Consider the following 27,630-nt stretch of genomic DNA (forward strand, 5'->3'; position numbering starts at 1 on the left):
CAATCAAATTCCTTAAAGTCAAGTGGTCACACCATTCCGACCGTGAAGCCACCTGGGAACGCGAGGATCACCTCCGTTCTGAGTACCCGGCGTTCTTCCAGTCCTAGATCTCGGAACGAGATCCTTTCGTAGTGGTGGAGTGTTGTAACACCCCGGATGTAATTTACCTTATATGTACTCCAACTCTTGCCGTTTCCGGCGCTAAGTTATTTTATTCCCTCGGGTTCATGTTTTTGTCTCCGTGTGTTGTTGTCATTGTCATGCATCTCATATCATGTCATCATGTGCATTGCATTTGCATACGTGTTCGTCTCATGCATCCGAGCATTTTCCCCGTTGTCCGTTTTGCATTCCGGCACTCCTATCTCCTCCGGTGGTCCTTTCTACCTTATTTTCGTGTGTGGGCATTAAACATTTCCGGATTGGACCGAGACTTGCCAAGCGGCCTTGGTTTACTACCGGTAGACCGCCTGTCAAGTTTCGTGCCATTTGGACTTCGTTTGATACTCCAACGGTTAACCGAGGGACCGAGAAGGCCTCGTGTGTGTTGCAGCCCAACACCCTTCCAATTTGGCCCAAAACTCTCTCCATCATATAGAGCGTTCGATCACGATCGCGTGGCCGAAAACCGCACCTCATTTGGACTCTCCTAGCTCCCCCTATGCCTATATAAAAACCCCCCATTCGAAATCACGGACGAAACCCTAGTCCCCTCCCTCCCCATGCGCCGCCGGACACTTTTCCGTCCGGCCGGACATTGTATTTTTGTGATATGTGTGGTGACTAGCACAAGCTTGAAAAGTAGTGCATTCGTTAATTCTGATTTCAGGGACTTAGAATTTCTCTTAAGTCCTTGATCTGTTGTTATCAATATGCCATATGTTCATGTTGTTTCCTAGTGATCCGTGCCTCGTTTGAGGATGATCAGTAAGTATGATTTGTTAATATTGTGGTGCTCTATCCACACATGTCTTTGTTTGCAATTATGGAGCACCCTAGATTGAGTCAATCGAGCTCTACTTTTGCTATTTCGGGAATCCTGGCAGATTGTCTACTTGTTAGCGATTTTGCCGAGGATGTTGTTGTTGATCCGTGCATGCTATGTTGTTGTTCTTGCCATGTCTAGCTTATATCATATGTATTCTTGATGGGTGTATGATTAGTTTGTCATGCCATGCTCTGTAGTGAGTGCATCGAGCTCGTAAACATGCCTACTCGTTAACATATTTGCATGCTCCAGTTTTTCACAAAGTCTGAGATCTGATTATGTTTTTGCCATGTTCACATGCTTGCAATTATATTTTCTGATCCCTTTTGGCTCAAGGTCACTAAGGGACTTTTGTTAAGCTCTTTGAGTAGCTCCGTGCCATGCCTGTTTCCATGTTAAGTTCCTGTAGCATATAGTTTTCGTGCTCCAAAGTGTGCTACCTGATCTGAAATTCTAGGCTTGTGTTAATTTCAGTAAGTCTGAAACTTGTTTATCGTTTGCGCTTTTTCCATGCTTGTTTGAACCTGTTAATCGATGAATTGGCCGCCGCTCAGTGTTCATCTTTTGTCAAGCATCATGAGTGGATCCCTGCCATGTATTTTGTTGCCATGTTTGAGTGCTTTAGCATAATTGTCTTGATGCATTTAGATGGCTACTTGCTGTTTGTCGCAGACCGGTGCCATATTTGTTTTGCTTGCCATTTCCAAACCGTGCATCCAATTTCGGTGATCTTTATATCGATTTCAACCAAAATCACCTCACTTTCCAGTGGCACTCTTGGATTTCCAAGTTGAGGCCAGGTTCAATCATTCCTTGTCAAATCTTGCATATGCATTATATATCGCATCCCGCATAGCATACCATGTTTGCATCATGTCACTTGAACCTTGCACGTGGTTGATTGTGTTCCTTTTGCTTGTTTGTCTTGTTTGGGTAGAGCCGGGAGACGAGTTCGCTAATGAGGAGTCTGTTGAGTTTGCTTACGAGGATCAAGTCAACTCTGACAACTTTGCAGGCAAGATGATCATACCCTCGAAATCACTTTTATCTTTGCTTGCTAGATGCTCACTCTTTTTCTATGCCTATGCTACGATTCCTACCGCTTGCTTATCATGCCTCCCAAATTGCCATGTCAAACCTCTAACCCTCCATGTCCTAGCAAACCGTTGATTGGCTATGTTACCGCTTTGCTCAGCCCCTCTTATAGCGTTGCTAGTTGCAGGTGAAGATTGGAGATCGTTCCTTGTTGGAACATTGTTTATTGTTGGGATATCATTATATTACCTTGTTATCTTAATGCATCTATATACTTGGTAAAGGGTGGAAGGCTCGGCCTTTTGCCTAGTGTTTTGTTCCACTCTTGCCGCCCTAGTTTCCGTCATATCGGTGTTATGTTTCCGGATTTTGCGTTCCTTATGCGGTTGGGTGATAATGGGAACCCCTTGACAGTTCGCCTTGAATAAAACTCCTCCAGCAATGCCCAACCTTGGTTTTATCATTTGCCACCTAGCCTTTTTCCCTTGGGTTTCGTGGACTCAAGGGTCATCTTTATTTTAAACCCCCGGGCCAGTGCTTCTCTAAGCGTTGGTCCAACCCAGAGCACCGTGCGGGGCCGTCCCTTAGCAACTTGGGTTACGTTGGCTCCCGTACGCTTAGCTTATCCGGTGTGCCCTGAGAACGAGATATGTGCAGATCCTATCGGGATTTGTCGGCACATTCGGGCAGTGTTGCTGGACTTGTTTTACCATTGTCAAAGTTGTCTTGTAGAACCGGGATGCCGAGTCTGATCGGAATGTCTCGGGAGAAGGTTTATCCTTCATTGACCGTGAGAGCTTGTGATGGGCTAAGTTGGGACTCCCCTGCAGGGATTTGAACTTTCGAAAGCCGTGCCCGCGGTTATGGGCAGATGGGAATTTTTTAATGTCCGGTTGTAGATAACTCGAACCTTAACTTAATTAAAATGAATCAACTGCGTGAGTAGCCGTGATGGTCTCTTCTCGGCGGAGTCCGGGAAGTGAACACGGGGTTGGAGTTATGCTTGTCGTAGGTTGTTCTATAGTTCTTCGTTCGTGCTTTGCCTTCTCTTCTCGCTCTCTTTTGCGAATAGGTTAGCCACCATATATGCTAGTCGCTTGCTGCAGCTCCACATATTACCTTGCCTTACCTATAAGCTTAAATAGTCTTGATCGTGAGGGTGCGAGATTGCTGAGTCCCCGTGGCTCACAGATTACTTCCAAACCAGATGTAGGGCCCGATGACTCCGTTCCAGATGATGCGCTTGAGCTCAAGTGGGAGTTCGACGAAGACTCACGCCATTACTATGTGTATTTCCCTGATGATCAGTAGTGGTGCCCAGTTGGGTCGATCGGGACCGTGTCGCATGTTGGGGTTGATCTTTTATTTTGGTACCGTAGACGGACCATGAGTGTATTGGATGATTGTAATGCTATTTATGTACTTTGTGTGATGTGGAGAGTGTAAGCCAACTATGTACCTTTCCCCTTATTATCTATTTACATGGGTTGTTGTGAAGATTACCTTACTTGCGACATTGCTTTCAATGCGGTTATGCCTCTAAGTCGTGCTTCGACACTTAGGAGATATAGCCGCATCGAGGGCGTTACAGGCGTGCCCCCACCCTCGTGGACAGGTGGAGGCCCCCCTGACGTGGATATTCCTTCCAGTATTTTTTATATATATCAAAATAATTCTCCGTTGATTTTCAGGTCATTTCGAGAACTTTTATTTCTGCACAAAAATAACACCATGGCAATTCTGCTGAAAACATCGTCAGTCCGGGTAAGTTCCATTCAAATCATGCAAGTTAGAGTCCAAAACAAGGGCAAAAGTGTTTGGAAAAGTTGATACGACGGAGACGTATCAACTCCCCCAAGTTTAAACCTTTGCTTGTCCTCAAGCAATTCAGTTGATAAACTGAAAGTGATAAAGAAAATCTTTTACAAACTCTGTTTGCTCTTGCTGTTGTAAATATGTAAAGCCAGCATTCAAGTTTTCAGCAAAAATTATGAACTAACCATATTCACAATAACATTTTGGTCTCATGTTTACTCATATCAATGACATAATCAACTAGCGAGCAATAATAATAAATCTCGGATGACAACACTTTCTCAAAACAATCATGATATGATATAACAAGATGGTATCTCGCTAGCCCTTTCTGAGACCGCAAACATAAATGCAGAGCACCTTTAAAGATCAAGGACTGACTAGACATTATAATTCATGGTAAAAGAGATCCAGTCAAATCATACTCAATGTAAACTAACAGTAATGGATGCAAATGACAGTGGTGCTCTCCAATTGGTGATTTTTCATAAAAGGATGATAACTCAGCATAAAAGTAAATAGATAGGCCCTTCGCAGAGGGAGGCAGGGATTTGTAGAGGTGCCAGAGCTCGGTTTTGAAATAGGTATGAATAATATTTTGAGCAGTATACTTTCATTGTCAACATAACAACCAAAAGATGGCGATATCTTCCATGCTACACACATTATAGGCGGTTCCCAAACAGAATGGTAAAGTTTATACTCCCCCTCCACCAACAAGCATCAATCCATGGCTTGCTCGAAACAACGAGTGCCTCCAACTAACAACAGTCCCGGGGGAGTTTTGTTTGCAATTATTTTGATTTGATTTGCATAAAGCATGGGACTGGGCATCCCGGTGACCAGCCATTTTCTCGTGAGTGAGGAGCAGAGTCCACTCCTCTTGAGAATAACCCGCCTAACATGGAAGATACGGACAGCCCTAGTTGATACATGAGCTATTCAAGCATACAAAACAGAATGTTTATTTGAAGGTTTAGAGTTTGGCACATACAAATTTACTTGGAACGGCAGGTAGATACCGTATATAGGCAGGTATGGTGGACTCATATGGAACAACTTTGGGGTTTATGAAATTGGATGCACAAGCAGTATTCCCGCTTAGTACAAGTGAAGGCTAGGAAAAGACTAGGAAGCAACCAGCTAGAGAGCGACAACAGTCATGAACATGCATTAAAATTAATCAACACCGAATGCAAGCATGAGTAGGATATAATGCACCATGAACATAAATATCATAGAGGCTATGTTGATTTTGTTTCAACTACATGCGTGAACATGTGACAAGTCAAGCCATTCGAATCGTTCAAAAGAGGATACCACCCTATCATACCACATCACAACCATTTTAATATCATGTTGTCTTGAGATTCTCCAAATTTGACCGTGATATAAATCGGTATGAGTCATTCAACATCTCAGTGATATAACTTGTCCTGCGCTGGAGAATTTGCAAGCCAGAGTAATTTATTTTTAAAAAAAGCAATATATAATATAAGAGTATAATGGATGGGTTTCACCTGATATGTTAGGCTAGGAAATATCCGCCCCGGAGTTGGTGATCACCACGGCAAAGCTAAAAATAATCATGAGTGAGTCAGTCGCGGCAGCAGACAGATGAGTCGGCCTTCAACCACAGGCACGGTAAGCCGTGCGGATGAGCAAGTCAATCGCAGGCGCGGTAAGCCGGGTGAGTCGGTTGTGGCATTATAATCCGGTGCGGACGGGCGAGTCGGCTGCGGCATTTGTAAACCGGCGCGGACAAGAGAGTCGGCAGCGGCGTTGGAAACGGCATGGACACAGGCAAGTCGGCCATGGGCACGGACAATAAGTCAGTCGCGTGTGTTGATGCAGCGGGGGTGGCAACTTGCGCAGGATGAGCGCTAGTACAAAAATAATGTTTGCTCACGCCCCTTTTGCAACACCTTTTTTATAAGTAATAATGGTCCTGCAAAAAAATATCATAAACCAAGTGATTGTTTTTTGCTGAAAACAACATGTGTTTAATAAAATAAATTTTAGATGGATGTCACCTGATTTGTTCGGACGACGGATGATCCGTTGATCGCGACACAAACGGCTTAGGCAGACCAGTGACTCAATATAATCCCGGTGGTTTAATCAGAGCAGGCCAGCGACTCAACATGGCCCGGCGGCTCAACGCTGCAGGGGCGGCTCAATGCGCCCAGGCGGCTCAACGCGGCGCGTCCGTTTACCACGTAACCCATACTTGGCGGTAAGACCCGTATTGGAGTTTGAAATAGACAAATTGGTGATTTGTTGGATGAACGAGGACCCAGGCCTCCATGTTCAGTAGTAGCAATAAGCAACCAAATCAACCTTGACGTGATTGATCTAGTAGTGTTTTGCTTCTGGTCTTTGGAATGTAATCCAGCAGCTGCATCTCTATAGATTGTGCATGGGGTAGTATGCATTTTACTTTGATCTGCAGTAAATCTAGTAGCGGTACTTGCCCGCTAGGATTCCTTTCATCTCCATACTAACTTCCAAGCCTTGTACCCCTTGAAAACATTGACGCTACAGTAACTGAAGCCGAAAACTGTTGCAACCCACAAGTGTCTGAATGTCAGCCTTCATCGGTGACTTGCAGGAGAGGTGAGTCAAGGTCGTTCCTCAACGGCTCGGAGGCAGCCGCAGGTGTGGACGGGTCGCACGGGAGGCAAGCCAGTAGTACGGTCTGAGGCAAGGGGCAAGTGGCCCATGCGGCTCAAAAGCGGATGCGGCGGCGATTTTGACACGGAGCTGCAGCGGCTTGACGTGCAGCAAGGCGGCAGCTTGTAGCACACTCTGGTGGCTCAAGGCTGGAACGGGACACGACGACGGCGGAGGGCGGAGACCGGCGGCTCAACGGCTCGGCAGCGGCTTGATGGAGATCGGCGGCTCTGCGGCCCAGAAGCGGCTTGGAGCGAGGCCGCTCTGGTAAGGGCAGCTCAACGTACAACATGGGATCTGGTGCGCCCGCAATGGTGACTTGCAGGAGGTGGCCTGAGGAGAGTCAGGCACCGCGGCGACCGGCGAAGGAGACTTGTGTAGTGATGGCACGCCGGCCGAGGCCAGCAGCTGGACGTGAAGGTCCGTGCGGGGGCAGCTCTGGCCTACCTTTTGACAGCAGTCATGTACTAATTCTGATTAGTACCCATGTACGTATTCCCACGTGATTCCGGGTTTTGAAAATCGTGCGACTACTGCTAGAGGAGAACAACTAGTACTGTGTTTAATTTGGAGTACTAGTCCCACGATCATCTCACGATGACTGCTTTTCTGTATTTTATAGGATAACCAAAAGAATGATCTGGGTGTATAACTTGTAGTAATGCTTGAGTACCGTGCATGGCGGCATATGTGATCAATACTTTGCCACCACGTGGCTGTACTAAGGACAACAGGTGCAGAGGCCCGCCTCAGAAGGCGTGGCACACGCGGACAACGTCACGTCAGAATTGGTTGTGCGATTGCTATGCGGCTGTCCGTACGGCGGTTGGGCAGCGATTTTAACTTTTTCCTTCGAGTGGTTGCTCCCTTGCTTGATCGGTTTGTCCAGAGCACATCATGTAGACTCCTTGTAGGACTCGTGTGTGAGTACCGCCACATGGCAGATCACCATGACAATTACGTGTTCTTCTTCCTCTGACTGGGAGCCGGCAACTTTTGACGAATTGCAGGAGGTAACGCACAGATGAATCGATCTCCTCTCGGTCTCGATGGATTGCAGATCGTAGCGGCGATACACAGACCCAACCCTAATTTCTTTTGATCTTAATATCTTATACGCCGGGTTATCCTGAGTGATTACTCCACACCGGCTCTTTCTTCATCTATCCAATCGCGAGCTTCTTTCTTCATATATCCAATCGCAAGTTTCTTGAAACCCTGGAAAGATCCCTTTAAGAACTCAACACCACCGTGCGTGAGCCCCACGGTGGGCGCCAACTATCGTAGAATTGTCACGGCAGATGTCCTAGTGTGAGGACTTAGTCGTGAGGCCAATGCATCTATGTGGTAGCTTGAGAAGGGTTGAGTGGGACGAGAGACACGAGGTTTTACCCATGTTCGGCCCCTCACGGTGGAGGTAAAAGCCTACATCCTGCTTCATTGATATTGATGATGATGATCACGATTACACGGGTGCTCTAACTCGAGAGCTATAGACTTGTTTGTCTAACCCTAATCTGTCTAACTTGTGGAACTTGTCCCTCTTGGGGAGCCCTGCCCCTCCTTATATATGTTGAAGGGGTGGCTTACATGACTAGTCCTATTAGGATTAGGATTGCTCTATTATAAGTGGAGTCCTAGTCTTGCTTCCTTTGTAAGGGAGTATTTCTTATGCCTTTTCTCTTAAGCCGGCCCACCATAAGACGAGTCGGCCTTCCATGAACCGCCCATTGGGCCACCGGGTCTTGTCGCTCCTCTGACCCGCCTGCCGGGTTACCAATGAGTCACCAGGCCCAGCCGGGTCATCGATGAGTGGAGAGATCCGGGCGGGTCACTTCGTGAGTTGCCAAGTTAGGGCGGATCACCAGTGAATCGCCAAGCCAGGGAGAGTCACCAGTGAGTCACCAAATCCGGCCGGGTCATACTTCTGGTCGGGTCATACCACGGGGTATATCCCCGACAATTGAGATTCTCAGGTGTGTCAATTGCAAAGTCCTGTCATTTTTCTTTTTCTTCCTCTTAGAAGGACTAGGTGCATCAATATTATTTCTCTGAGAATCTTGCTCAATTCTCTTAGGATGGCCCTCAGGATACAAAGGTTCCTGAGTCATTTTACCACCTCTAGTCATAACTCTAACAACATTATCATTTTTCTTATTATTTAATTCATTGAGCAAATCATTCCGAGCCTTAAGTACTTGTTCTACATGAGTGGTAACCATAGAAGCATGTTTACTAATAAGTTTAAGTTCACCTTTAATATTAGCCATATAATCACCCAAGTGTTCAAGCATATCAGCATTGCGTTTTAATTCTCTACCAAAATAAGCATTGAAGTCTTCTTGTTTAACCATAAAGTCATCAAACTCATCCAAGCATGGGCTAGCAAACTTAGTAAATGAGATTTCAGCTTTATCATATCTATAGAGAGAATTTACCTTTACTACCTGTGTCGGGTTATCAAGACCATATGTTTCTTCAATAAGTAATGAATTAAGACCATGTATTTCTTCAACAGGCGGTAAATTAAGACCATGTATTTCTTCAATAGGAGGTAAATTCTTAACATGTTCAGCTTTAATACCTTTTTCCTTCATAGATTTCTTTGCCTCTTGCATATCTTCAGGACTGAGAAATAGAATACCCCTTTTCTTCGGAGTTGGCTTAGGAGTTGGTTCAGGAATTGGATCGGGAATTGGATCAGGAAGTGTCCAATTATTTCCATTAGTCAACATATTATTCAATAAAATTTCAGCTTCATCTGGTGTTCTTTCCCTAAAAACACAACCAGCACAACTATCCAGGTGGTCTCTGGAAGCCTCGGTTAGTCCATTATAAAAAATATCAAGTATTTCATTTTTCTTGAGAGGATGATCAGGCAAAGCATTAAGTAATTGGAGAAGCCTCCCCCAAGCTTGTGGGAGACTCTCTTCTTCAATTTGCACAAAATTATATTTTTCCCTTAAAGCAGCTTGTTTCTTATGAGCGGGGAAATATTTAGCAGAGAAGTAATAAATCATATCCTGGGGACTATGCACACAACTAGGATCAAGAGAATTAAACCATATCTTAGCATCACCCTTTAATGAGAACGGAAATAATTTAAGGATATAATAATAGCGATTTTTCTCATCATTAGTGAGCAGGGTAGCTATATCATTTAATTTAGTAAGATGTGCCACAACAATTTCAGATTCATAGCCATAGAAAGGATCAGATTCAACTAAAGTAATTATCTCAGGATCAATAGAGAAATCATAATCCTTATCAGTAACAAAGATAGGCGAAGTAGCATAAGCAGGATCATATTTCATTCTAGCATTCAGAGATTTTTGTTTCAGCTTAGCTAATTTTTTTAAGATCACTCCTATCATTGCAAGCAAGAAAGTCTCTAGCAGTTTCTTCATCCATAACATAACCCTCTGGAATGACAGGTAATTCATATCTAGGGCGAGAATCTTCATCATCACTTTCATCAATATTATCAGTTTCAATAATTTCATTCTCTCTAGCCCAAGCAAGTTGTTCATCAAGAAATTCACCAAGTGGCACAGTAGTATCAAGCATAGAAGTAGTTTCATCATAAGTATCATGCATAGCAGAAGTGGCATCATCAATAACATGTGACATATCAGAATGAATAGCAGCTGTAGGTGTCGCAAGCTTACTCAAAACAGAAGGTGAATCAAGTGCAGAGCTAGATGGCAGTTCCTTACCTCCCCTCGTAGTAGAGGGATAAATCTTGGTTCTTGGATCTTTCAAGTTCTTCATAATGATAAGCAGATATAAATTCCAAGTGACTCAAAGAATAGAGCTATGCTCCCCGGCAACGGCGCCAGAAAATAGTCTTGATAACCCACAAGTATAGGGGATCACAACAGTTTTCGAGAGTAGAGTATTCAACCCAAATTTATTGATTCGACACAAGGGGAGCCAAAGAATATTCTCAAGTATTAGCAGCTGAGTTGTCAACTCAACCACACCTCAGTACAGGAATCAGCTACTTTGCCGTCCGCCAAGGCAGACGGCAAAGGTATGGATGGCGGACGGCAAAGGCCTTTGCCGTCTGCCGCGGACGGCAAAAGGCGCCGGCAAAGATAGCATCGGTAAAGACCTTCTTTGCCGTCTGCTTTTTGAAGCGGACGGCAAAGGGGCCTTTGCCATCAGCGGCTAACGGCAAAGAAAGCCGACGGCAATAAATTCGCGGTAGTCCGTTAGGTGGCTAACGGCAGTCTTTGCCATCCGCAGCTGACGGCAAAGAAGCAAAGGTCTTTGCCGTCTGCCAGCAGATGGCAAAGTTTTTGCTTCTTTGCCGTCTGCCAGCAGACGGCAAAGTGTCCAAAGTGTCCAGATGCACAGACGGCAAATCTCCTTCTTTGTCATCTCTGTCATTGATTTACAGTATGTTCGGCAATTCATATTCATATGTATAGCACATGCATATATCACAAATATCAACACAGACCACAGGAAAATAAGAACATCACAAGATCATCCATAAAAACATATATATCATACAACCTGTATCACAACGTAAGAGGAGATCACACAAGTGTTGACAAATAAGATCACAAAGGTTGGCCTCCACATAACACAAAACTTAGGTGAGCATGATGGGATCTAGCAGCAACAGCACCTAACCTACTGGATGGAGAGTGCAGTCCAGACCCAACACCACAAGCACACTACATACTGATTTGCGACCGCGCCGGTGATGCAACCACCACAACCAAAATTAAAAAGGCAAGGGAGGTGGGTGGTCCAGGTTGTTGTCTCCACGCCGCCTATGTTTGCCATCTCGAAATACCAACAGGTCCAGGTTGTGGTCATCAGCCTTCTTCATGCCATCAGCATGATCACCATTGCCTCTCGCACCCCGTTATCATTAGACTGATTTGTTGTTGCTGCTCGTCCTCCTACTCCATCTGCATGGACAAGAGCAAGTTAGTTGAATGGCATGCACGATAAAACTGCAAGGCATATATATTCATCTAGATTAATTCTACCAAGTACAAATTTTGCATGGATGGGCTTGACTTCAACAGAGACTGAAAGAAGAGCATTTTCCCCTCCCAATCCAAAACCTGCAGTACAAATACAACTCTAAGAGAAGGAACTGTGGTACAACAAGAGGCGCTCCAAATCGAACTAAATCTCAGTTTCTTTATTTATCTAAGAAACATCACAACGGTAACTTCTGCCAAGCAAGCAATTATCATACTATCATCTAAAGAAAAACAAAGGAAGATCATGTGTCACTTTCAGGGAAAACATCAGAAGTAGATGATAGGCAAAAGTAGATGATCATCAAATTCCATCACAGTCCATAGTGAATAATGCTACTACTATTGATAGCAAGGACTAACTATTCCCACTACCTATATGCAGCGTCCTTCATTTTGCAAACAAAAAAGAGCACATTATCCAATTCCTTCACATACATAAATGAAGGTCCAGTAAAAAAAACTAACATTCGGACTAGGAGCGACACATCAAACCATCAACATATATCAGCAAAAGGCTATATGGAGGCAGTAATGTCGAAACCTATAAAAACAGAGGATCCACCAAATACTAAATAAAAACAAATTTACTTTTTCACTGGCACCTGGCACCTCAGTTGTTAAGTCCATATGCTAAAAGTAAAAGAAACTGATTTCATTTTTTGCGGAAAAAAGAACTGATTGCAACCAAATATTCTAAATAGAAGAAGGTATGTCATAAAAATGCTAAGGATAAATGAAATTGACAGCGTGACATTGGTGCTAGATAGATTAGTGTATGTAATAAAATGTTAATCTTCTTATTTGTGGGCGAATACAATTTTAATCTTCATCGCAACTTACCATCAAATATTTATTCATATTACGAAGTTTGCAATTTTCTACCAGCATATTTATTCACTAAACAGCAAGCACGGATTGGGTTTGAAGCAGTCAACTTCCATATACTCCCATGGACTGAATAAAGGGCACCTCATATTTGGTTTGAGAATGTCAATATTTCCAAGTAACTCTAGCAAGATGAACAAAGCCAGTCAATCATACATCAGCAGCCATTTGCCAATTTATTGAACTAATAATGAGCATAGAGAAACTAAGAGCAGTTCATATCCCACTACATATATGCGGCAATTGCGTTGGTTTGCTGACGACCACTGTGGGAGTCCTGGATTAGGGGGTCTCCGGACAGCCGAACTATATCCATTGGCCGGACTGTTAGACTATGAAGACATAAGATTGAAGACTTCGTCTCGTGTCTGGATGGGACTCTACTTGGTGTGGAAGGCAAGCTAGGCAATACGGATATGTGTATCTCCTCCTTTGTAACCGACCTTGTGTAACCCTAACCCTCTCCGGTGTTTATATAAACCGGAGGGTTTTAGTCCGTAGGACACAACAACTACAACATAGAATCATACCATAGGCTAGCTTCTAGGATTTAGCCTCTCTGATCTCGTGGTAGATCTACTCTTGTACTACCCATATCATCAATATTAATCAAGAAGTACGTAGGGTTTTACCTCCATCAAGAGGGCCCGAACCTGGGTAAAACATCGTGTCCCCTGCCTCCTGTTACCATCCGGCCTAGACGCACAGTTCGGGACCCCCTACCCGAGATCTGCCGGTTTTGACACCGACATTGGTGCTTTCATTGAGAGTTCCTCTGTGTCATCGCCATTAGGCTTGATGGCTCCTACTATCATCGATAGCGATGCAGTCTAGGGTGAGACTTTTCTCCCCGGACAGATCTTTGTGTTCGGCGGCTTTGAACTGCGGACCAATTCGCTTGGCCATCTGGAGCAGATCGGAAGTTACGCCCCTGGCCACCAGGTCAGGTTTGGAAGCCTAAACTACAGGGCCGATGTCCGCGGAGACTTGATCTTCGAAGGATTCGAGCCTCTGCCTTGTGCGTCACGCGGTCACGATGAGTATGATTTAACTCTACCATCGGACAGTGTTCAGGAGATCGCACCGGCAGCCGCTCCGACCCTCAATTCGGAGCCAGTGGCGCCGTCCATGGACGGGTGGATGGACCCCGCCATGGAGGCCTTACCCTAAGCGGCGGTCGAGCCAAACATCGACCTTACCATGCACGGGAGCCGTGTTGTTAAGCTGTCGGATCCTTCTCCGGCCACGGACTCCGAACCACCTGCGCCCGTTCCTGTCGAATCCGATTGGGCGCCGATCATGGAGTTTACCTCCGCGGATATTTTTCAGCACTCGCCCTTCGGCGACATACTGAACTCATTAAGGTCTCTCTCCTTGTCAGGAGAATCCTGGCCGAACTATGTTCGGCAGGACTGGGATTCGGACGACGAATAAATTCGCGGCCCACCCACCACCCACTTAGTAGCAACTATCGATGACTTAACCGACATGCTCGACTTCGACTCCGAAGACATCGACGGTATGGACGATGATGCGGGAGACGAAGAGGAACCACTGCCCACAGGGCACTGGACAGCCACCTCATCATACGATATATACATGGTGGATACACCCAAAGAAGGCAATGGCGACGAGATAGCGGAGGATGACCCCTCCAAGAAGCAACCCAAGCGCCAACGTCAGCGGCGCCGCTCTAAGTCCCGCCAAAGCAAAAGTGGTGATACCGGCACAGGAGGTAATAACACTCCGGATAGTGTCGAAGACAACAACAACCCCCTCCAGCAAGATTTAGAGCATGAGGATGGAGGAGCCAGCCCTCCTGAGAGAGCGGCAGATGGAGAGGCAGAGGATGATAATTACATGCCCCCCTTCGAAGACGAGGCAAGCCTCGGCGACGACGAATTCGCTGTGCCAGAGGATCCCGTCGAACAAGAGCGCTTCAAATGCCGGCTTATAGCCACGGCAAATAGCCTTAAGAAAAAGCAGCAGCAGCTTCAAGCTGATCAGGATCTGCTAGCTGACAGATGGACTGAAGTCCTCGCTGCCGAGGAATATAAACTCGAGCTCCCCTCCAGGAGTTACCCAAAGTGCAGGTTGCTACCCCGACTGGAGGAAGAAGTGTATGACACGGCTGATCGGCCACCTCGTGGCCGCGATAGAGAGGCATTCCAGCTAAAAACTCAGCCTGCACCCCGACGCCATTCAAATAAAAAGGCATGGGGAGATACGCCAGACCTGGGAGACATATTGGAGGACAAAGCAAAGCATACAAGATCGATCTACGGATCATGAGGGCGCGCCACCACGCGGGACGATAAACGTCACGTCGGATACAGTAGAAGTAAATCCGGCCGGGCCGAACACAGTGGGCAAGACCCATTCGAGCTGCGTCGCGATATAGCCCAACACAGAGGCGCCGCACACCCTTTATGCTTCACAGACGAAGTAATGGATCGTCAAATCCCAGAAGGTTTCAAACCTGTAAATATTGAATCATACGACGGCACTATAGATCCTGCGGTATGGATCGAGGATTTCCTCCTCCACATCCACATGGCCCATGGCGATGACTTACACGCCATCAAATACCTCCCACTAAAGCTCAAAGGACCAGCGCGACATTGGCTTAATAGCTTGCCAGCAAATTCCATTAGCTGTTGGGAACATCTGGAAGCCGCATTCCTCGACAACTTTCAGGGCACTTACGTGCGACCACCAAATGCTGATGACTTGAGCCACATAATTCAGCAGCCAGAAGAGTCGGCCAGACAATTCTGGACTCGGTTCCTTACAAAGAAAAATCAAATCGTCGACTGTCCAGATGCAGAGGCCTTAGCGGCTTTCAAACACAACATCCGTGATGAGTGGCTAGCCCGGCACCTTGGTCAGGAAAAGCCGAAATCTATGGCAGCCCTCACGACGCTCATGACCTGCTTTTGTGCGGGAGAAGACAGCTGGCTGGCTCACAGCAATAACATATCAAAGAATCATGGTACCTCGGATACCAAGGACAGCAATAGCAGGTCACGTCGCAATAGACATAAGCGCCGCATTAACAACGATAATACCGAGGATACGACAGTCAATGCCGGATTCAAAGGCTCCAAACCCGGTCAGCGGAAAAAGCCATTCAAACAAAGTACGCGGGTCCGTCCAGCTTGGACCGTATACTCGATCGCTCATGTCAAATACACGGCACCCCAGACAAGCCAGCCAATCACACCAACAGGGATTGTTGGCTATTCAAGCAGGCCGGCAAGTTAATTGCCGAAAACAAGGACAAGGGGCCGCATAGCGATGACGAAGAGGAGCCCCGGCAGCCACACACCGGAGGATAGAAGAGGTTTCCCCCACAAGTGCGGACGGAGAACATGATATACGCAACCCACGTCCCCAAGAGGGAGCGGAAGTGTGCGCTCAGGGACGTATATGCGTTGGAGCCAGTCGCCCCAAAGTTCAATCCATGGTCCTCCTATCCGATCAGTTTCGATCGCAGGGACCACCCCACTAGTATCTGTCATGGCGGATTCATCGCATTGGTTCTGGACCCAATCATTGACGGATTTCACCTCACTCGAGTCCTTATGGACGGCGGCAGCAGCCTGAACCTGCTTTATCAGGACACAGTGTGCAAAATGGGTATAGACCCCTCAAGGATCAAACCCACAAAGACGACCTTGAAAGGCGTCATTCCAGGCGCAGAGGCCCATTGCACAGGCTCAATTACACTGGAAGTGTTCTTCGGATCCCCGGATAACTTCCGAAGCGAAGAGTTAATCTTCGATATAGTCCTTCCGCAGTGGTTATCATGCACTGCTCGGGCGAATCGCATTTGCTAGATTCAATGCGGTATCGCATTATGCATACCTCAAGCTCAAGATGCCAGGACCTCGCGGGGTTATTACAGTCAATGGAAACATAGAGCGCTCTCTCCGAACAGAGGAGCACACTGCAGCCCTCGCAGCAGAAGCGCAAAGCAGCCTCTCAAGGCAATCAACCAGTTCGACGTTTCAAGACCCAGACACCTTCAAGCGCGCTCGGAGCAATCGGCAAATAAACCGCCTGGCGCGATCTGAGCTCGTGTAGCAATGCAGCCCCCACCCCAGTCCCAGCCAAACGGCGAAACTTGTGCCATGCGTACATAATTATGCATTAAAAATACTATGGGCACAGGTGGGGAGGGGGGTACAACTGCGACACGCCCCAAGACGCGGCTTAAACCGCACTAGGGGCTTCCCGTTTGGTTATTTTTCTCTCTTTTCAGGACCTTAATCTCTAGAAACACTGTCCGGCAGCACTATTGCCAAACACATGATGCAGCAACCAAGGAGGCGGAAAGCTACGTCACATCACGGAATTCCCAGGTGGATTACAATAACGAGCGAAATATTTGATTTAATACTATTCCTCAGCTTGCCCTTGGAAGGGACATAGTCCTACTCTTTGCTTATCGCACCATCTGTATCATTCTACTTTAACGCACCTTTTTGAATAAACAATGCATAACATTACGACTATTATTGCATTTTTGTTATATATATATATGTGTGTGTGTGTGTGTGTGTGTGTGTTCATTAATGACGCCTTGCAACCGTACACTTTGGTACGGCCAATACACCAGGGGCTTACGTACCCACAATATGGTGTGAAAAGTCCGAACACTTTCACAAGTGCGGCACCCCGAACTTATAGCATTATATGCATCAGCTCTGAATCATGTCTTTGGTCAAATGTTGGGTTTGCCCGGCTCCTATGTTTTGGTACCTTACGTTCCGCTCTATCGGCTAAGGTAGCGCTAGGAGAACTACTACGATTGTGCCCCGGTTCTGCCGGGCTTAGCACCTCAGTAGAGAAAGCTAAAACTGACTGTCATGATAAGGCGAGAGACTGGTCGCTGTTCGGCGAGGTTTTCGAGTCCCTAAAGACTTATGCCACTTAGGGCGAGGGGCCGGCCCTGTCCGGCTTAAAGGCGTGTATCGCGCCCCGAATTTGGCCTTCCGAATACCAGGGGCTTCAACGAAATTTAAAATTATAGAATTCTATGGCTAAGTGAGAGTGATAAAGCATTATTAGTCTGGTTGCCTTGTTCGTTGTGCTGAGCACCTCCCTCGAAGGACCCAAACATGGGAACAAGAGTGCTCAGGTTTATCCTGAACACCCCAGCACTCGTGGCATGGGGGCAGAAGCCAAGGACTAGCCATCTCTCAGATTGGATAAATGGCCAAACAGAAGGTAATATTTTAAATTCACACAAGCGTTGCATAGCGCATATGAAACAAGTTTTCATAAATACAGGATAAAACGAGCAAGTCTCACTCAAATATTACATCTTTTGAACACTCGTCCACTATGAGACGGGCACCCGACAGAACACCCTCGTAGTACATCTCGGGGTGGCGGTGCTCCTTGCCCTCGGGCGGCCCTTCCTTGATCAGCTTCACGGCGTCTAGCTTGACCCACTGCAATTTCACACGGGCAAAAGCCCGGTGTGCACCTTCAATGCAGACGGATCGCTTGACGACCTCCAGCCGTGGGCAGGCATCCACAAGCCGCCTCACCGGGCTGAAGAAGCTGTTCGGAAGGGCGTTGTCGGGGCACAGCCGGACTATAAAGCCCTTCATGGCCTGTTCGGCCACCTTATGTAGCTCGACCATCTGCTTCAGTTGGTCACTCATTGGCACCGGGTGTTCGGCCTCAGTATACTGAGACCAGAACATCTTCTCCGTTGAGCTTCCATCCTCAGCCTGGTAAAATTGCGCGGCATCGGACACGCTGTGGGGCAAATCTGCGAATGCTCCTGGAGAGCTCCGGATTCGGGTAAGTAATCGGTAATTTACTTTTACATGCTTGCTTTGCATATAGAATGCCTTACCCGCCGCTATCTTCTTCATTGCGTCGATCTCCTGGAGGGCCTTTTGGGCTTCGGCCTTGGCACTTTTTGCGCTCTCGAGGGCCGCGGCAAGCTCAGACTCTTGGGTCTTTGAGTCAAGCTCCAACGCCTCGTGCTTCATCACGAGAGCCTGGAGCTCTTGCTGCACCTCGTCGACACGAGCCTCTTGCTTTTCTCGCTCGGTGCGCTCCTTGGCCGCTTTATCTTCGGCCTTGGTTAGCGCTTGCTTCAGGGTTGCCACCTCGGTCGTGGCCCCTGGAAAATATACGATGATCCTATCAATTTGCAATCGCGTCTTCTTTTATGTATATACATATCTATAGACAGGGTATTACTTACCCTTGTTCTCCTCGAGCTGCCTCTTGGCAAGGCTGAGCTCCTTCTTGGACCCCTCGAGGTCTTGCTTCAGTACAGCGACCTCCGCAGTCAGTGCGGCGGACGCCAACAGCGAAGCCTGCATACGCATATTGACATACTCATATTAGACTCCTGCGAAATTATTTGATCCTCTGTTCGGCTTTTCTTTGTGAACACCGAACAGAGCATCAGGGGCTACTGTCTATGCGGTAATATTTCTCCCATATTTTAAACACTTACCTCAAAGCCTGTCAGAAGGCTGGCACAGGCTTCAGTCAATCCGCTCTTGGTGGACTGAACCTTCTGGATCACCGCAACCATAATGGTGCGGTGCTCCTCGTCGATGGAAGCGCTGCGAAGCACTTCCAGGATTGTCCGGCGCCTCTAGATGGACAGAGGTCACCGGTATAGGCGTCTCGCCCCTCTTAGAAGGAGGCCGCCTGCCCGAGTCCGGAACCGCTGGAGGTTCCGGCGCGGTGTTTGGCGGAGGGTCGAACTCGGAGCTCTCAGGGGCCTTGTCCCCTCGGCTCCCAGAGTCCGGGAGGCCGCTTTGAGGCGCCTCCGGGACTGTCTCCCCCCAACCCGGTGCCTCGTGAGATAGCACCTCGGCGTCGTCCGTAGGATGGGGGGAGGTGGCGGTCGGAACTAGATCGCTATCCATATCCGACGAACTAAGGGAGCCGTCTGATGATACATCGATACGGGCTCGGGGCGGTGTAACACCCGGATGTAATTTACCTTATATGTACTCCAACTCTTGCCGTTTCCGGCGCTAAGTTATTTTATTTCCTCGGGTTCGGGTTTTTGTCTCCCTGTGTTGCTGCCGTTGTCATGCATCTCATATCATGTCATCATGTGCATTGCATTTGCATACGTGTTCGTCTCATGCATCCGAGCATTTTCCCCGTTGTCCGTTTTCCATTCCGGCGCTCCTATCTCCTCCGGTGGTCCTTTCTACCTCTTTTTGTGTGTGGGGGTTAAACATTTCCGGATTGGACCAAGACTTGCCATGCGGCCTTGGTTTACTACCGGTAGACCGCCTGTCAAGTTTCGTGCCATTTGGACTTCGTTTGGTACTCCAACGGTTAACCGAGGGACTGAGAAGGCCTCGTGTGTGTTGCAGCCCAACACCCTTCCAATTTGGCCCAAAACCCACCAAAACCCTCTCCATCATCTAGAGCGTTTGATCACGATCGCGTGTCCGAAAACCACACCTCATTTGGACTCTCCTAGCTCCTCCTATGTATAAAAAGGCACTCTCCCTCGAAAATCCGGATCAAATCCTACCCCAAACCCTAGACCTTTCGTCCTCAGCGCGCCGGACACGTCTGGACGCGCCGGACATCGCCGCCGCCCCAACCGCAGCGCGCCATGTGGCGGGCGCGCCCACTTCACCGTCGCAGGCCCGAGAGCCCATCTCCGGCCCTCCCCGCCGCCGTTCCGGGCCGAGGCGCCTCGCCGCCCGCACCGCCCCTCGCCTCCATCTCCGGCATCCCGAGCCACCGCATTGCAGCGCGCCAGCGCCGGCGGCCGCCTCGCCCCTCGTCGGCCGGAGCCGAGCTCCACCGCGGCCGCGCCGCCCCTCACCGCTCCTCCGGCGTCCTCCTCATCTCCTCGCCCCGGCCGGCCTCCTCCTACGCCCTACTCCGGCCGGCGTGCCTCGCCAAGTCCGGTGACGAACCCCGACGACTCCAACGCTACAGTGACTTCTGGCCATCCTCAAACTGCGTGCACGTCGGATCAGATCCAGACCCGAGCTACAGTAAACCCTAGAGGGTTGACTTTTTCCCTCTCTCTAGTAATTTTTCTTGCAACTTCATCATGCCGTAACTCCGCATCTGTAACTTCGTTTTGGGCGTGTAGCATATCAAAATGTTCGTCTCAGAGAGTACATCATTTCATCTCATTGCATCATTTTCATTTGAGCTCATCTTGATGCCTGAAATGCTGTTGGAAGAGAGCTATTTGAGATAATTGTCAGATCTACTGCATCAAATAGCTATTTGTCTTTTTTGCCATGATTAACGTGTGCATGATATGCTCCTGAGCTCTACATGTGTTTTGTTATATGCCATGCCATCTTTACAGAGGTGCTCACCATGTATTTTTGTGATATGTGTGGTGACTAGCACAAGCTTGCAAAGTAGTGCATTCGTTAATGCTGATTTCAGGGACTTAGAATTTCACTAAGTCCTTGAGCTAATTTTATCAATATGCCAAATGTTCATATTGTTTCGTAGTGATTCGTGCCTCTTTTGAGGATGATCAGTAAGGATGATTTGTTAACATTGTGGTGCTCTATCCATCCATGTCTTTGTTTGTAATTATGGAGCATCCTAGCTTGAATCAATCGAGCTCTACTTTTGCTATTTCGTGATTCTTGGCAGATTGTTGACTTGTTAGCGATTTTGCCGAGGATGTTGTTATTGATCTTGAATGCTATGTTGTTGTTATTGCCATGCCTAGCTTCTATGATATGTATTCTTGATGGGTGTATGCTTAGTTTGTCATGCCATGCTCTGTAGTGAGTGCATCGAGCTCGTAAACATGCCTACTCGTTAACAGATTTGCATGCTCCAGTTTTTCACTAAGCCTGTAATCTGATTATGTTTTTGCCATGTTCATATGCTTGCGATTATATTTTCTGATCCATTTTGGCTCAAGGTCACTAAGGGACTTTTGTTAAGTGCTTTGAGTAGCTTCATGTCATGCCTTGCTTTTCCATGTTAAGTTCATGTAGCATATAGTTTTCATGCTCCAAAGTGTGCTACCTGATGTTAAATTCTAGACTTGTGTTAATTTCACTAAGTCTGAAACCTGTTTATCTTTTGCACTTTTGCCTTGCTAGTTTGAACCTGTTAGTGGATGAATTGGCTGTAGCTCAGTGTTCATATTTTGTCAAGAATCATGAATGGATCCCTGCCACGTATTTTGTTGTCATGTTTGAGTGTTGTAGCATATTTATCTTGATGCATTTAGATGGCTACTTGCTGTTTATCGCAGACCGGTGCCATATTTGTTTTGCTTGCCATTTCCAAACCGTGCATCCGATTCCGACGATCTTTATATCGATTTCAACCGAAATCACCTCACCTTTCCAGTGTCACTCTTGGATTTCCAAGTTGAGGCCAGGTTCAATCATTCCTTGTCAAATCTTGCATATGCATCACATACCGCTTCCCGCATAGCATACCAAGTTTGCATCATGTTGTTCGAGCTTTGCACGTGGTTGATTGTGTTCCTTTTGCTTGTTTGTCTTGTTTGGGTAGAGCCGGGAGACAAGTTCGCTAACAAGGAGCCCGTTGAGTTTGATTACGAGGATCAAGTCAACTCTGACAACTTTGCAGGCAAGATGATCATACCCTCGAAATCACTTCTATCTTTGCTTGCTAGATGCTCGCTCTTTTGCTATACCTATGCTACGATACCAACCACTTGCTTATCATGACTCCCAAATTGCCATGTCAAACCTCTAACCCACCATGTCCTAGCAAACTGTTGATTGGCTATGTTACCGCTTTGCTCAGCCCCTCTTATAGCGTTGCTAGTTGCAGGTGAAGATTGGAGATCGTTCCTTGTTGGAACATTGTTTATTTGTTGGGATATCATTATATTATCTTGTTATTTTAATGCATCTATATACTTGGTAAAGGGTGGAAGGCTCGGCCTTTTGCCTAGTGTTTTGTTCCACTCTTGGCGCCCTAGTTTCCGTCATATCGGTGTTATGTTCCCGGATTTTGCGTTCCTTACGCGGTTGGGTGATAATGGGAACCCCTTGACAGTTCGCCTTGAATAAAACTCCTCCAGCAATGCCCAACCTTGGTTTTACCATTTTCCACCTAGCCTCGTTTTTCCCTTGGGTTTCCGGAGCCCAAGGGTCATCTTATTTAACCCCCCCCCCCCCGGGCCAGTGCTCCTCTGAGTGTTGGTCCACCTCGTCAGCCGCCGGTGGCCACCAGGGGCAACTCTGGGCTGGCCTACCAGAAGTTTGGACAATCTGAGTGTGCCCTGAGAACGAGATATGTGCAGCTCCTATCGGGATTTATCGGCACATTCGGGCGGTGTTGCTGGACTTGTTTTACCATTGTCGAAGTTGTCTTGTAGAACCGGGATACCGAGTCTGATTGGAATGTCTCAGGAGAAGGTATATCCTTCGTTGACCGTGAGAGCTTGTGATGGGCTAAGTTGGGACTCCCCTGCAGGGATTTGAACTTTTGAAAGCCGTGCCCGCGGTTATGGGCAGATGGGAATTTGTTAATGTCCGGTTGTAGATAACATGAACCTTAACTTAATTAAAATGAATCAACCGCGTGTGTTACCGTGATGGTCTCTTCTCGGCGGAGTCCGGGAAGTGAACACGGTGTTGGAGTAATGTTTGCCGCAGGTTGTTCTATAGTTCTTCGTTTGTGCTTTGCCTTCTCTTCTTGCTCTCTTTTGCGAACAGGTTAGCCACCATATATGCTAGTCGCTTGCTGCAGCTCCACATATTACCTTGCCTTACCTATAAGCTTAAATAGTCTTGATCGCGAGGGTGCGAGATTGCTGAGTCCCCGTGACTCATAGATTACTTCCAAACCAGATGCAGGGCCCGATAATTCCGTTCCAGATGATGCGCTTGAGCTCAAGTGGGAGTTAGACGAAGACTCACGCCGTTACTATGTGTCTTTCCCTGATGATCAGTAGTGGTGCCCAGTAGGGGCGATCGGGACTGTGTCGCATGTTGGGGTTGATCTTTTATTTTGGTGCCGTAGTCGGACCATGAGTGTGTTGGATGATTGTTATGTTATTCATGTATTTGTGTGACGTGGCGAGTGTAAGCCAACTATGTACCTTTTTTCCCTATTATCTATTTACATGGGTTGTTGTGAAGATTACCTTACTTGCGACATTGCTTCCAATGTGGTTATGCCTCTAAGTCGTGCCCCGACACGTAGGGGATATAGCCGCATCGAGGGCGTTACAGGCGGCCTGCATAATCGTATTTCGGCGTTAGGTGAAGTAGTACGACAAGGGAATACTATGACTTACTCTGGTATCCGAATACTTATGACTTCCCCAGGGGCTTGGCCCTAGGCAACCACTCGTCGTCGCCATCGGCGGTAGTGGTAGAGTAGTCCGGAAGGAGAGTTCTCCCCTTCTTGGACCCTTCGGCCTCCCCAGTGGGGGCGGCCTTCCTTTTCTTGTCTCCCCCGTCTTGAGGGGGAGCATCCTCTTCAGCCTCCTCATCTTCGGGGGAGGATTGCACCGTCGAGTCCTCGGATGGTGAGTCCGACGACGCCTGGCGTCGGGAACTCTTTTGGGTTCCCTTGGCCATCTTGGTCTTCTCCGGCACCGTATAAGGAGCCGGAGTCAGCATCTTCGCCAGAAGAGCGTTTGCTGGGCCTTCGAGCAAAGGAGCCGGACAGTCGATCTGTCCGGCCGTCTCCTGCCAGTCTTGTTAAAGGTCCGGGAGTTTAGATCCCGCATGGAGTCAATCTATAAAACATAAGTATCCTGTGAGAGGTAAAGCAGCTTACCGCACTGGCTTGGCGCTTCACGCTGAATTTGCGATCCTCAGTAATGGGAGGGGGGACCTCGACGCTCTTGAACAGCACCCTGTAGGCATCTTCGTGAGTTGTGTCGAAGAGCCTGTTTAGAGTTCGGTGTTGCGCCGGGTTGAACTCCCACAAGTTGAAGTCCCGTTGTTGGCATGGGAGGATCCGGCGGTGGAGCATGACCTGTACTACGTTGACAAGCTTGAGCTTCTTGTTTACCATGTTTTGAATACATGTTTGGAGTCCGGTCAGCTCTCCCGGACTACCCCAGGACAGGCCCTTCTCTTGCCAGGAGGTGAGCCGTGTGGGGAAGCCAGATTGGAACTCAGGGGCCACCACCCATGTAGGGTCACGCGGCTCGGTGATGTAGAACCACCCTGATTGACACCCCTTTATTGTCTCCACGAAGGAGCCCTCGAGCCAGGTGACATTGGGCGTCTTGCCCACCATGGCTCCGCCGCACTCTGCTTGTCGGCCGCCCACTATCTTCGGCTTGATATTGAAGGTCTTTAACCACAGGCCGAAGTGGGGGTGGATGCGGAGGAAAGCCTCACACATGACGATAAACGCCGAAATGTTGAGGATGAAGTTCGGGGCCAGATCATGGAAGTCCAGCCCGTAGTAGAACATAAGACCATAGACGAATGGATGGAGGGGAAACCCCAGTCCGCGGAGGAAGTGGTGGAGGAAAACTACCCTCTCATGAGGTTCAGGGGTAGGAACGATCTGCCCCGCGGCAGGCAGCCGGTGCACGATATTCGCGGCCAAGTATCCGGCTCCGCGCAGCTTCTTGATGTGTCCCTCCGTAACGGAGGAAGCCATCCATTTGCCTCCCACTCCGGACATGATTGGAGAAGGTTGAGGGGAAGGATGTAGGCTTGGGCGTTGGATCTCGAGTATGCGAAGGTGGATGGGCAAAGGAGGAAGAAGGCGTGGATGAAAAGGTGAATCCTTATCCCTTTATATGGGCGGACAAAACTATGCGTCCCCACTAGCCTGGTAAAACTCGCTTGTTCCCCAAGAGCCATAATCAATGGCACGGCTGGGTTACCCACACCCGTATTGATGAGAATCCCGTGATAAGGGGACACGATCTCTGCTTTGACAAGACGTGTCAAAAAACTGCCTCGCGTTATGTGCGGGGCTAGTTAAAAGAAACGGTTCAAATAATCACCGGGCCGTGACGTAATGTCGCGTTGCCAAAAACAAGTCGACAAATTGGATTTGTGGAAATATTATTCTCTCTATGTTGGTATGTGGAACTTATTTTGCAGGGTCGGACACTATCCTTATATTCAAATTCTTCCGTGTTATATTCGGAGGAGGAACCCGCCTTGCAATGCCGAAGACAATACTGCGCGCCGGGCTCATTGTCATTGAAAGCCTGGTTCAGGGGCTACTGTGGGAGTCCTAGATTAGGGGGTCTCCGGACAGCTGGACTATATCCATTGGCCGGACTGTTAGACTATGAAGGCATAAGATTGAAGACTTCGTCTCATGTCCGGATGGGACTCTAGTTGGCGTGGAAGGCAAGCTAGGCAATACAGATATGTGTATCTCCTCCTTTGTAACCGAACTTGTGTAACCCTAACCCTCTCCGGTGTTTATATAAACCGAAGGGTTTTAGTCTGTAGGACACAACAACTACAACATACAATCATACCATAGGCTAGCTTCTAGGGTTTAGCCTCTCTAATCTCGTGGTAGATCTACTCTTGTACTACCCATATCATCAATATTAATCAAGCAGGACATAGGGTTTTACCTCCATCAAGAGGGCCCGAACCTGGGTAAAACATTGTGTCCCCTGCCTCCTGTTACCATCCGGCCTAGACGCACAGTTCGGGACCCCCTACCCGAGATCCGCCGGTTTTTACACCGACAACCACACCAAACAAAGAGTTGATTGAACAGCTCATGTCACATCTAATACCAGAGAAAGCGCATAACCACTGTGATGCATGTTGTTGAGCTGGTGACGAGTGCTCAGAGACGAGGCTAACGAAACTCCAATTCGCAGCGAATCTAACACTCACTTCACCTCCTCTGACCTGTCGTGGTGATCAATGAAAGGCCAAACAAAGCGGGTTTCTAAAATAATTCAGTTAACAGAATCGCTAGACTCATCTACTAATTCATGTGTGGCTGACTTGGTAGTACTATACTACATGATGGGAAAGAGGTCCCAAATTCAGTGTGAGATGAGCTTACGAATTTAGTTAACAATGAACCTGAATCTATGCCTATGTCTGAAGGGAAAGAAGAAGGTTGGGGATTTGAGGATGGAGGGAGGGAGGGACTGACAGGGCGATCCAGAAGGCGCCGACGAGGGGGACGGCGCCCCAGAGCAGGCCGTAGGCAAGCCCCACCGCCTGCCGGATCCAATGCACCGCGTCCAGCAGCTGGTCCTGCACACCAAAACCCAGACCCCGAACCAATCAGAACCTCACGGAGTCACTTGGGGACATGTCGCCACCGGCGGTGGCGGTGGCGGCACACATACCTTGTCCAAGTACGCGTAGGGGTCGAGGTACCAGATGGGGTTCGCCTTGGCCTCGATGCGGTCGCCGAGGCGGGCGGGCTTGAGGTGGTTGATGTAGAGCTGCACGCCAGCCACCCTCCGGTACCCCGACGCCATGTACCCGCCGATGCTCGTCGTCGACTCCACCATCAGCGCCGAGACGCCGCCATTGAGAATCTTGAAGGGCTACGACCATCCTGACCACGCCGACGTTGCTGTGCCCACAGCAACAGCAGCTTGACGCCGTTGGGGCCTCCTCGCAGTGCACCACCACAAGTGCCTGGGCGTGGCTCTCCTAGGCGAGGAGAGAAACCGGTCAGTGGAGATGGTGAGCGGGGAGAGGTGACCTCGGGGAGGAGAGCTAGGTGGTGGGGAACCGCGGGGATCGCCGGAATCTGGCGGCGGCGCGGGGTGGAGAAAGGGGATCGAGGAAGACGAGAGATATGGGATCCAACGTGACGTGGGTGTGTGTGTGTGTGGGTTGGGCGTGGGTGTGTGTGCATTGTGGGTGGGGCTCGGGGCTGTGTGGGTCGTGGGTGGGTGTGTGCCAAGTCATCGATCCGTGTCCATGGCATGCGTTTATTCTTTGCCGTCTGCCGGGGGCGGGGGCAGCCGTTAGATACGTTAGATTATTTTCTTTGTCGTCCGCTTTTTAACTCTTCGCCGTCTGCTAGCAAACGGCAAAAAATATATCCGTTAGGTCATTTTCCTTAGTGGGTCACCCATCCACTTTGCCGTCTGCTAGCAGACGGCAAAGATTCTATGTTGTCAGCTAGCTGACGGCAAAGAGCAGGCTGACGGCAAACACTCTCTTTGTCGTCCGTTTTTTTGCCGTCGGCTTTCTGTAAGCTGATGGCAAAGACCTTCTTTGCCGTCAGCTAGCAGACGGCAAAGAGCTAGCTGACGGCAAAGATCCTGATTCCAGT

General features: G+C 48.2%; 1 protein-coding gene across 3 annotated transcripts; it reads right to left on the reverse strand.

The window, feature by feature from the left end:
* Window positions 1-12,264: 12,264 nt before the first annotated feature.
* On the reverse strand, window positions 12,265-26,920 carry LOC119285368. Of its 3 annotated transcripts, XM_037564729.1 has the most exons (3): window positions 26,687-26,920; window positions 26,488-26,585; window positions 12,265-12,526 (listed from the first exon to the last, which is right to left on the reverse strand). In XM_037564729.1, the coding sequence occupies exons 1-3, from the start codon at window positions 26,852-26,854 to the stop codon at window positions 12,508-12,510; spliced, it is 285 nt and encodes a 94-aa protein (XP_037420626.1). In that variant the 5' UTR covers window positions 26,855-26,920; the 3' UTR covers window positions 12,265-12,507. The 3 variants fall into 3 exon arrangements, 2 of the variants coding, with proteins under 2 accessions (XP_037420626.1, XP_037420556.1); XR_005139503.1 differs by lacking the exon at window positions 26,488-26,585; XM_037564659.1 differs by lacking the exon at window positions 12,265-12,526 and having other exon boundaries at window positions 26,373-26,585.
* Between the last annotated feature and the right edge of the window lie 710 nt (window positions 26,921-27,630).

Source organism: Triticum dicoccoides, chromosome 1A (assembly GCF_002162155.2).
Source record: "Triticum dicoccoides isolate Atlit2015 ecotype Zavitan chromosome 1A, WEW_v2.0, whole genome shotgun sequence".
In the NCBI taxonomy this organism is placed as follows: domain Eukaryota; kingdom Viridiplantae; phylum Streptophyta; class Magnoliopsida; order Poales; family Poaceae; genus Triticum; species Triticum dicoccoides.

Bases quoted from the DNA above. Each gene is read 5' to 3' on its own strand.
- LOC119285368 (XM_037564659.1), bottom strand. From the start codon at position 26,854: ATGGTGGAGTCGACGACGAGCATCGGCGGGTACATGGCGTCGGGGTAC. The intron at 26,586-26,686 runs GTATGTGTGCCG...GTGCAGGACCAG, and splicing joins CCTACGCGTACTTGGACAAG to CTGCTGGACGCGGTGCATTG.